Source organism: Platalea leucorodia (genome assembly GCF_965183815.1).
Source record: "Platalea leucorodia genome assembly, chromosome: 6".
Lineage (NCBI taxonomy): Eukaryota > Metazoa > Chordata > Aves > Pelecaniformes > Threskiornithidae > Platalea > Platalea leucorodia.
The window spans coordinates 39,269,389-39,280,718 of record NC_138828.1 but is presented as its reverse complement, the minus strand read 5'-3'; the positions used below and the strand labels follow the sequence as shown (position 1 = coordinate 39,280,718).

At 37.2% G+C, this 11,330-nt stretch overlaps 1 protein-coding gene across 1 annotated transcript in view; it reads right to left on the bottom strand.

Moving 5' to 3' along the window:
* Positions 1–1,506: 1,506 nt before the first annotated feature.
* The window catches only part of GUCY1B1 (guanylate cyclase 1 soluble subunit beta 1), a 47,073-nt gene continuing 37,249 nt past the window's right edge, over positions 1,507–11,330 (bottom strand). Inside the window, exons 10-14 of the mRNA XM_082316285.1 lie at positions 10,422–10,659; positions 9,418–9,558; positions 7,296–7,450; positions 6,852–6,978; positions 1,507–3,424 (exon numbers count right to left, since the gene is read on the bottom strand). Coding sequence (XP_082172411.1) covers positions 3,401–3,424; positions 6,852–6,978; positions 7,296–7,450; positions 9,418–9,558; positions 10,422–10,659 — 685 coding nt within the window. The 3' untranslated portion in view covers positions 1,507–3,400. The remainder of the gene's footprint in view (positions 3,425–6,851; positions 6,979–7,295; positions 7,451–9,417; positions 9,559–10,421; positions 10,660–11,330) is intronic.

The window sequence follows — 11,330 nt, the reverse complement described above, 5'->3', positions numbered from 1 at the left end:
CCCATCCTTGGAAACATTCAAGGCCAGGCTGGATGGGGCTCTGAGCAACCTGATCTAGTTGTAGATGTCCCTGCCAATTTGCAGGGGGGATGGACTAGATGACCTTTAAAGGTCCCTTCCATCCCAAAGCATTCTATGATTCTATTCTTATTTATAAAGCCTTTCTAGTTCCGTAACCACAGTAGTACAACATTTTAATTTCTTTTTGTAAGTAAAAAATGCAAGAATAACTGTTGTGATAATACTGTAAATACATACCCAAATGAGTGTCTCATTCATTGTTTATCATTCTGTTTTTTCCCCAAATATTATCAAACATGAAATTATGTTCCCAAGTTTGTTCCCGCTGAGGACTGGATTTACAGTTTTTACCTTATGGCATACAAACATAAACAAAAATTGACTGCAGAAGGCTCATAACTTGTAACATCCCAACAGAGCCTGTAAGAAGTGTATTGGTGATTAAAAAGTAAATATAGTAATAATACATTCCTCTTACTATGCTAGAATTGATAATATTTTTGCTAAAAAAGTAAACACTCATATTTGCCTACCCATATAAATTTTAAAAAATTAAGTTTTGATAGAATTCCACATGGGGAAGGTCAATGAAAAGATCAGCATCTAAAAATATGGGCCATATTATCAAATAGCCTCATTGGTTGTGGAAGTCTTTATAATGTAACTTCTAAAGATTGACAGTATGTGCTTAATAAGCTTGCTTCAAAATTTACTGAAACCAGTGAGAGTCCTTCTGCTCTTTTTCAAGCCCTGTGTTAGGAAAAAAAGGGAGTATATTGTCCAACAATGCAGCCTTGCATTATGGAAGCCAACCACAGTGCCAACTTTAAGATAGCCGTAGAGTAGCGGAGTCCCCTGCATGGCCACAGCCTTAATTAATAATACCACAGAAACCCAAATTCTTTTGCGTATCTGAATTCAAAGGAAAGCATACGATCCAAAAGGTTACAAACAGCTAAGCATCCCATAATTTGCAATTTCATTGCTGCTTTCCCCTTTCTTCTGTTTAAACTTTTTTACAAAAAATACTACAATAAAAGAGATGCATTTGTAAACGCCTTTGAAAGAGACCTTGGTAATTACTTTGCCTCATGTTTCAGCTAGAGAGCTTCTATTGAAAAAGTAAATCACTGTAGTTAAATAAAAGAGGCAACAGAGCACACATAAAAGAACTAAATACCTGCAGAAGTTTTTAACTGTTATCTGAAAGTAATATTTAACCAAAGTGTGATTTTAGTAGCTGAATGCGGCATTTAAGTGAAGACCAGTTTTAGTAATAAAAGTGGTTAAGTGCTTAAATCGTACTGGTTTCTTTGAGATAAAAGCTCTTATATGAACACAATATATAAGCTATTATTCTAGTGCTTTAAGAAATTGGTTATGTTACAGAGTAGCTTAATAGGAGCTTTAATACTTTGAAATTATTAAGAAGGTAAAATATAAACTCCGAGCATTATTTGAGATTTCTGACATGCCATCTTCCATCAGCTTGAAGTGTAATACAGAAACATCAGTTACTTTACATCCATTTGCATGAATTATGTCAGTGCACAACCACAGCCGTCACCAATCCCATGTCTTTAGGAGTCACCATTAAAGTTTTGGTAAGTTTGATCAACTGTTGCTGTTGTGTATCTATTAGAGCGAGGGCAGTCTCTCACAGAGTGCTGGGATGCGTTGCTGTCCGATGGTGAGATGATGGAAGGGAATCTATGTGTATTCCTCTCTTCATTTCCCATTCCTAAAGCTTTGGTTGGCGATGTCCATCCTGCTCAAAGTGGACGGCTAATAGGTTTTGATTGTTAAATATTGTCCAAGAGTTTCAAAGGAATGTATGCATTTTTGTGACCTCGTCTACTATTTTTGGAGCATTAATTTACACATTTTGAACACTACTTTAATCTGAGGATGTGATCCATTAACCTGAATGTGGCAGACTCTTGGACATTTGCAAACAGGGGAACAACAACTCGATAAATTATTTAAACTTGGACTTCAAATTATGGAATGGAGAACATACTTGTTTTGTATCAAACAATAAAATACAGCTTTCACTAAAAAGAAAATCCCAAAATTTCTCAGTGGAAAAAATAATTTATTGCAATTTCTTTTGCACATTAACATGAAACATTTATACATATATATTCTGTGCTGATAAGGTATACTAGATATAGACAATTTTTATACACAAATTGCACTACCCTATTTTATAATGCAAATATTCAGAAATTATCAGTCAGATAAGAATGGATATTATTCACATAAAAATGCGCTGTGTGTTGTAGTTATGGAAGGTCTATGCATCTGAAACTTTGTCCACTTTTACTAATTGTATCAGCTGATAAAAGACACTATGCCCCCTTACAAGCTTTACATCCCTTTATTATGCCATGATGCCTAGTATATTATCAGGTCCTCCCAAGGAATAAAATAAGATCATTTCTGAAAATTAGAGAGACAAAACCAAAAGGCAACCATGACAACCATGTCCCGGCAGCATGCCTCTTAATTCTGGGGGCTCGATCAGAAAAGATTCAAAGCACTAGAAGTGGTCTAAAATTGTCCAGCAATCTATTATTAACATGACAACTTAATTTAGTTAATATAAATCAATGAGAAATACATTGCAAGTGAACAGCATTTCAGTAGAAGTACATTGGCACATGCTCCAAATGGCAGTATCAGACAAACAACTGCCCCCTTTCAATATAGAAAATGTTTACATAGTGTCTACAAAGGGAAAATGCAGGATGATCTCAAAAGAGGAACCTTTTTCTAACCAGGAATTTACAGTGCATCAAGTGTTATTCACAAAATGGATGGGAAGCATGGCAATAGCAGAACTAAATCTGATAAACAACATTTATACAATAATTTTCATAATGCTTCTTTAGGTATTATTTTTAAAAATAGTTCTTTTGGTTCAGTGTTCTGCCCAACAGCTGAAATACCTATCTTTCCAGAAATGTCAGAGATTCACGTAACCACTATACTTCAGAGATGAAGATGAAGATGTGAAGCATCAGATTGAAGTGGTTAGTTGTGGCGTGCATACTACAAAATTTTATTCAATATTATCTTGGTGGTAGGAAGGGCCACATGACTGACGTGCAAAAATGCGTATCAAAAAAAGGAAAGCTTGAAATACATGCTCATAGCAGAGATATAACAATACCAAACCTTAAGAAAAAAAAATAGCAAGCAAGCCTGGAGAAAAATGGTGAGTATGATTTCAGGAGCAGAGCAAAAGACAATGGTACGGCACATGGGAATGGGAGATACGACGTGAAATAACATCCATAACTAAACCTTACTGCCTGGCACCCTATTTGGAGTCAGTATTGCACCCTATCCAGCGTCCTCTTCCTCTTCGCTCAGCTCAGAAAGCATCTGGCTTTGTTTCCTTGAGTGCATGCAAGTAGAATTTGAGATGTAAGGGATTTCATTTGAAGCAACAACATGGTGGCTCAATGCAGTGACAAAACACATTTTACAACTTGCAACCAATATCAGTAAATAATAAAAATAATAAAACACAGCATAGGTGATGCACGTATTTCTTTTGTATGTGTTGTATGTAGGAACGTAACAATTCCTACATTCCCTGATGAACTACCAGTTCTGATTGAGGTACTTTAACTTGTTCCCATCAGTAATGTGGGGACAGGGCAGAAGAGAAAGATATTTGAAAGTGGGGAACGGTGGAAATTGCAGTCAGACACCTGACGCTCTCTGCAAGCTTTACTTTTTACAACAAATCTGTTTCTCAAGAGAGAAGCTGCAGCTGAACCTCTGTTAAAATAATAATGATAGTAATAATTAATCTTATAACATGCAAACAAGCGGATGCAAAATGAGTAATTGGTCATAGTTGCTTTTGTTCTATGCATATTTCTGATGCAATTCTGATTTTTGCTGTAATGGTATCATGGAAGAGAGATCTGAAGTGGAAAAAAGTAAAGGAGCAGCACTCCAGACCAACACTGATTCTTGTAAATCAAGTTTTTCTCAGAAGTAACTACTGCTCTTGGCGACTGATATTAGAGATGTCAACTTAGGAACCAAGTCTGAGGTATGCTGAGCTGCTCCAACCCTATCATTTTCTACAGGTCTGGCAGAGGGACAGCTTATTTTAAGCCTTGGTTTCACATCTCTATGCCAGCTCTAAGTATTTTGTCCTCTTTCTTCACCATATATAAATTACTGGGCTTCAGGGTAAAATATTATGTTGATAGATTTGCAAATGCTGAGCTAATCACTATCTAAGGGATATAATGAAAAGGAGAATATATCACTATTGTGAATTTATCCTAGATTTAAAGATATTGGAGGCAGAAAACTTTACAGTAAAAGAATAATCAGCAGAAATATCTTCAGGATGATTTAAGAAATATTTTCATGTTTACTTCTATAAGCCACTTCTTGCAATATTGTGGAGTGACCTTTCAGGAAATCTACCATATAGTTTCTGAATATATGTTAACATGCTGTATTTATTGTTATGAACAGTCCCCCTGAAACAGCACTGCACATGATAATACATTAGCACGTGTACGTGTTTGAAAGGTCAGAGAGAAAGAGATTCTGAAAAGAAAACCAAAACTACACCCTTGCCTAAAGCAAAGCCATTACTCTAAGGTAATCAGACAAAAAATGGTTATCCGATTTCCGCTTTTGGATTACAACTATTCTGTACAGCCTATAAAGTGCCAGAAATAACATGAAGAGTACCTTCACAAGAAAAAGAGAAACTGCAAACAGTTCAGAAAATCTTAAAGGAGTAAAACTCAGTGCATCTTTTTGTGTATGGACAGATGAAATTGTGCAGGGAGTGATAAAGAACTAAAAGATCAGAGGATTATATTCTTTCACTTTTCAACATCACCTCTGACAAAATGATTACCAGTTCCAATCACCACATGAATGCATCTTTCTAATCTCCTGTTCTCCCAAACTTACTACAGTTTAGAAGAGATAGATACCTGTGATGGGAGAAGTCCTTCTATCTATAAGAATTACATGTATATCTGAATTTTCAGAATTAACAAGAACTGACAAAAATTAGAGAGACTTTTTGAGTGTGCTTAAACTGTGAGCCTTAAGTGCTCCTGAAAATCAGGCTGACAGTGTTTTTCTGTCAGGTTGATTCCTGCCCCATGTACCCCTCTACAAAGCTTGATCACTAGATAATAGTATCAACAAGTACCTCTCAGGACTGCTGTGAGGATTAACAAAACCAACTGTTGTACAAGATCTCTAAAAGGAAATTGCAATATTTAAAATTCTAAATTATATGAACCCTATATTCACATTAAACACGTGTGAAGCTGAAACAAGGAAAATACCCACCTGACTCAGTACCTCTCTGAAATTTTACATTTAAAATTATAATGTGCCCTGCTACAAATGATAGGACATAATTTATGATGCAGAAAAAAGTGAAAGGTGTTTAATTAAAATATATTTTAAATACAACTATAGACTTGAAAGAATAGTAGTCATGTGAAATTATAGTTAATCTTGATATAGAATAAAAATAGAAAAGTATTATCAAAAGTGGCACCCAGAATATTATTGCAAGTAATATATATTAAAATACAGACTTCAGCAGAGTTAAAGTACTGCTCTCTCCTAAAGTTTAATACTGAGAGTTAATACTGGAAGTTAACATTAAAAAGTCAGTATTCATATACTTGGGTACCAGTGGTAATAAATCTGGATTAGATCTCCTGAAGAGCCCAAACAGTTTAACAGCCTAAATTTCATTTTCAGAAGCACATGAGTATTCAGACGCGTAATGAATTTCCTGTGACTTACAGGAATTATTTCAGCTAAGGTAACTGATGACTTCCATTATTTTAGTCAAGTGTATTTTTAACATCAAACACATTAGCTTAAAACTCCGTCTTTTTGCATTGCTTCAGGACAAAATTCAAGCTATGTAAATAACTTTTACTCTTTCTTTCTCCCTCTTGGCAATGGGTGGAATGTACGCACCTGCTGAGGTACAGCAAATCAGCTGGCATACTGTTACCCGATTAAGTGTCTAAGTTTGTAGCGCACTTATGACTCTAGATCTCATTGGCTTTTAATGAGATTTTGGTTAATACGTGCCCAGACTTCTGAGGCATAAGCTTAAAGACCACTCAGTGCTTGAAGAGCTTTATCCTACATCATTTTGAGAAGAGGATTTAGGCTCATATGTCATTTAGAAGAAACAGTTTTCACCCCATATATTTCTAAAGCAAGACCTCTATCCTGCAACAGTCTCTGAACAAGGAGATCCATCTGGGGTTAACAGACCACCATATACATCAGGTGTGAACCTGCCTGCAGGTAGTTGCTGTACTGTTGCCTAAATATTTGAAGGCACATTTATTCACTCACTGTAAGAAAGCAAATGGTGAATTTTGAAGTTTTGAAGAACCAGACATGTCAGCTAAACAGAAACGGTGAATTTTGAATTTTTGAAGAACCAGACATGTCAGCTAAACAGAAACGGACATTATACTGCAAAATCTAGTACAGTGGAGAAATCCGTAAGAAGAGGGAGATATAAATATTTAAAAACTTGGCATTCTCTCAAGGACTTTTTAAAATACAAAAGTATTCTTTCAGGGACTGCACAAACTGCAAAGACAAATAATCAACGACTTTAATGTGCTGTCAAGATAGTAAATGCATTAATGAAATAGAGTTGTACAAAACTCTTCATTTTTTCTAGGGAACATTTAGTTTTGAAAATGCAAATGGATCTCAGTGGTTTAGATTAAATTTGTCATGTTTATGCCTTGTTTAAAAAAAAAAAATTACACACTGGTTAGTCATACCTCTGTCTCTGTACTCTTTCTGGACAAAAACCAAACCTGCATTGGTTCTTTTTTACCCTTCATAGAAACTGGACCCCTGTACTCCAGGTGGAACTGAGGATCTGAATTTTCTGGTGTCATAAGACACCTGAAATTGAAAGAGAAAACATGTGAATGTATGTATTATGCATGCACGCCACACGCTATATAAAATATTAAACATGCTACAGACATGAGAGCAAATTAACTAAAGAATCAAATATATCTCTAGATCATTATTATATTTGCATACCAGTAACAGTATATCATAATGCAGTCTGCCATCCAGTTTCATGAGAACTCATGTACTTAAATAATGTGTTACAGGAGTCCTGTCACTTTCAACTCCAAAGACACTTTGATGTTATGCTGACAAAGTGATTTCTTTTAAGATGTCAACACCAATAAAAACACCGCATCACTTACCTGTAAGTATATTCAGAGACATTGATCTTTCCCTTTTCTCCAGTAGTTTCTGTTCTGCTTGTTAGATTGACGGTATTTCCAAAGAGACAGTAACGTGGCATCCTTTGGCCTATGACACCTGTGACTACCTCACCAGTATGGATTCCTATTGTTATCTTTAGAGAGAAAAAATAAAGTTTGAATATTCAAAATCAACATAACTCATCTGATGCTTTTGACTAAATACAGGTATTATGCCATTTCTATCTACTAGAGTTTATTTTTTCAATGTGCCACTCCTACTTCTTGAAAGCCTTGCATTTTGTGTTTTGTGTCACTTTTTTTTATTGTAGTGCAGTGTCATGTCTCTGTCTCCCACATGAAAGAACAAACTCCGTATTTTTCCAGCATGCACCATGCCATGCCGCTATTATATACTGTGAAATTAAAAAAAGTGGAAAGAGAGGCATACTCTGCAGGTCTGTGTTTAATGAGTGCCCAGAAGATGCAGAAATGCATGATGTAGGTCAAGAAAAAAAGATGTTTCTCAAAGGAAACATCATGGTATTTTGCATTTAAAAGCTCAAGAGATAGGACAGTGGTTTGGAGAAGCTCATTCTTATAGCACATTACAGTTATTTTAAAGCCCCAGATCAAACCTTCTCACTTCTTTGCCCAGTGACAAAGTGAAGTACACAGATCTACGCCAGGTGTTAGACCAATAACATTCATGTAAATAGAAATATGCATCACAGTCATTACTTATTTTGCTCTCACAACCTTCTGATGAGAATAGGTCAATGCGGCCTCCCCAGTTCTGTATTAACGCCACATCTTCATAAAATTCCACAATAAGTGAACTTCCACTAGTATACATTGTTGCCAGTAATCATTGCCATAACTGCCTATGGAACCGTACTTTTCTTTTTAATGCAGTATTTTCTCATGCTGACGTGAGGATCTGAAGCGTGATCAAAAATATCAGTGAGGGAATATTATTGTTCTGGACAGGCTGGACCGGTGGGCCGGGGCCAACTGCATGAGATTCAACAAGGCTCAGTGCCAGGTCCTGCACTTGGGTCACAACAACCCCATGCAACGCTGCAGGCTGGGGGAGGAGTGGCTGGAGAGCTGCCTGGTGGAAAAGGACCTGGGGGTGTTGGTCAACAGCCGGCTGAATATGAGCCAGCAGTGTGCCCAGGTGGCCAAGAGGGCCAATGGCATCCTCGCCTGTATCAAGAACAGTGTGGCTAGCAGGACCAGGGAGGTGATAGTGCCCCTGTACTCGGCACTGGTGAGGCCACACCTCGAGTACTGTGTTCAGTTTTGGGCCCCTCACTCCAAGAAGGACATCGAGGTGCTGGAGCGCATCCAGAGGAGGGCAACGAAGTTGGTGAAGGGTCTAGAGCACAAGTCGTATGAGGAGCGGCTGAGGGAGCTGCGGTTGTTTAGTCTGGAGAAGAGGAGGCTGAGGGGAGAGCTTATTGCTCTCTACAACTACCTGAAAGGAGGTTGTAGCGAGGTGGGGGTCGGTCTCTTCTCCCAAGTAACGAGTGATAGAATGAGAGGAAACAGCCTCAAGCTGCGCCAGGGGAGGTTTAGGTTGGATATTAGGAAAAACTTCTTCACCAAGAGGATGGTCAGGCATTGGACCAGGCTGCCCAGGGAAGTGGTTGAGTCTCCATCCCTGGAGGTATTTAAAGAACGGATAGATACGGTGCTTGAAGACATGGTATAGATGGACTTGGCAGTGATAGGTTGACGGTTGGACTCGATGATCTTAAGGGTCTTTTCCAACCTTGACGATTTTATGATTCTATGATTCTATGAAGAAGACTCAACGAATTGTACTTGATGCACAATGGGCATTTGTTGATTAGATTGACATGATTGGAAAACAGACATAAATGATGCGGACCTATTTTAGTCCTTTGAAAGGTTAAGGACAATAATTAGATTTTAAGGTCTGGGAACTGCACATGTCACATCTACATGTGACTCTTCATATTATTTGTAGGTATCAGTCTCAAAATCTAACAATAACAAAGCTTGCATGGGCTGGGACTTGAGCATTATCATATTTCAAAGCATTATCATCATATCAAAGAATGGGCTCTTCATTCAAGCCCACACATTTACTAACCTGTACAGGCTCACCATCTACTTGAACTTGGCCTGCTATTTCCATCATATCCAATGCCAGGTGGCAGATAGATCGTGCATGATGAATGCAAGGCTCTGGTAGACCACTCACTGTCATATACTTGTCCCCAACTGTTTCCACCTATCAAGATATATATTTTTCAATTACTTTATTATCATGGGCTTTAGAGGACTAGAATGGACGTAGTGCTTCCTTCAAGACTGCTTGTCCTTTCAAACAGTTTCCCTTCATTTTCATTCAAATCACCCTAATTCCTGTCGTCTCTGCTTGTTATTGAAAAGAAATTATTGTATGCCCACGATGTAACAAATTAAAATAACACTGTGATTGTGTGAACTTGAGCCTCTCTTTTGGGGTCTTCTGAATTTCTGTAGAAACTGAGCACTATGTTTATTTTGACTCACACCCTTGATTCACTTGGTACAGGGCATAAAATTGATTTCTAGTAAAAGCTAGGAATGAATATTATACATATAAACACACAAGCATAAACATGTACATATATATGGGAGATATAGGTCTCTCTCTCTCTCTACCTATCTACCTGCTACCAGCCACATCTGCAACTACACCTCATTCCTAATGAAGGAATGAAATTCACATTGAATAACTGAATAATAAGTTATACTTTACAACCAGGAGACCCAGGTATATGACTGAAAAACTTAAAGCACAGGGTCAGCAAAACCACAAACTCCTTGTGTAAGTGTTCATATCTGCTAAACGTGGAAGTAGATTTACATATCCACCTAATGGGTGACTGTGCAGAAATCCTGCTGAGACCTAAGCCCTTTATATTCCTTCATACACTTAGAGATAAACGACATACTCTTCTTTAGTTATGCAGTATCAGGTAACACAGTTCAAAGACTGAGAACGTAACTATTTTTTTAAAAAAGCCTAAAATCCAAAGGATGGAAAAGGGTGACATGATACTAAATTATTGAAAAGTCATAGATTAAATACTTTGAAAACCTGCTTACCTTATAAACAAATGGATTCCTTCGTGAATCAGTCAGAATATCAAATCTCGTGTAAAGATCATTTAAAAGATTAACAATCTTCATGGCTCCCTCTCCAGAGGCATGTTTACTACAGAAGGTATTGAATCCAACGATGCCACTGAAAAGAATGGTCACATTGTCGTACCGCTTAGCTGGAACAGGACGCTTGTGTCTCAGCTCATTTGCCACTGATGGTGGTAGAACAGAGTACAGTAATCTAAACGTGTAAGAAAAGAAAGGCATAAGCAAAACAGAAAGAATATGGAGAAAGGTCTTTACATCAGCACTCTTCAAATATTAACTTAGTACCTCCCATCGGGTTTATAACATACTCGCATCATCAAAGAGCAATATAAAAGATGTTTACTGAAGAATATGTTATTTGGGAAACAGGAACTGATCTACATCAACATACCTAAAGCCATGACACTTCAAACACACATCAATACATCTAAACTACCAACAAAATGAGGCATATATTACTAATTCTTCTAACATGATCTGCTAATAGTGTCTTGGATCATTTTTGCTTATTGCTTAAGCATTTCTGCCATATCCTCAGCTCCTATAACCTGGTTTTGCTCACAGAACCATAAAAACTGCAAAAAAGGCCATGAAGAGATCAAACAGTTTTCCACCTTTGATCAATTCATGCATTGCTAAATGCTTCCTCTTCTGTTGAGAATGCTGCTTTTAGGGTTTATTGCATGTTTTTTTAATTAATAGTCTATATGACATATTAATGCTTGTTCATACTACATATTAGGCAAATAAAGTCCAAATCGCACACAGACCTTCACCCTACTCTCATGTGTATTCCTTCAACTTTCTAACTGCCATCTTAAGGTATATTTCCCTCCTTACACAGCTAGTGGGCAAGCTGAAGAT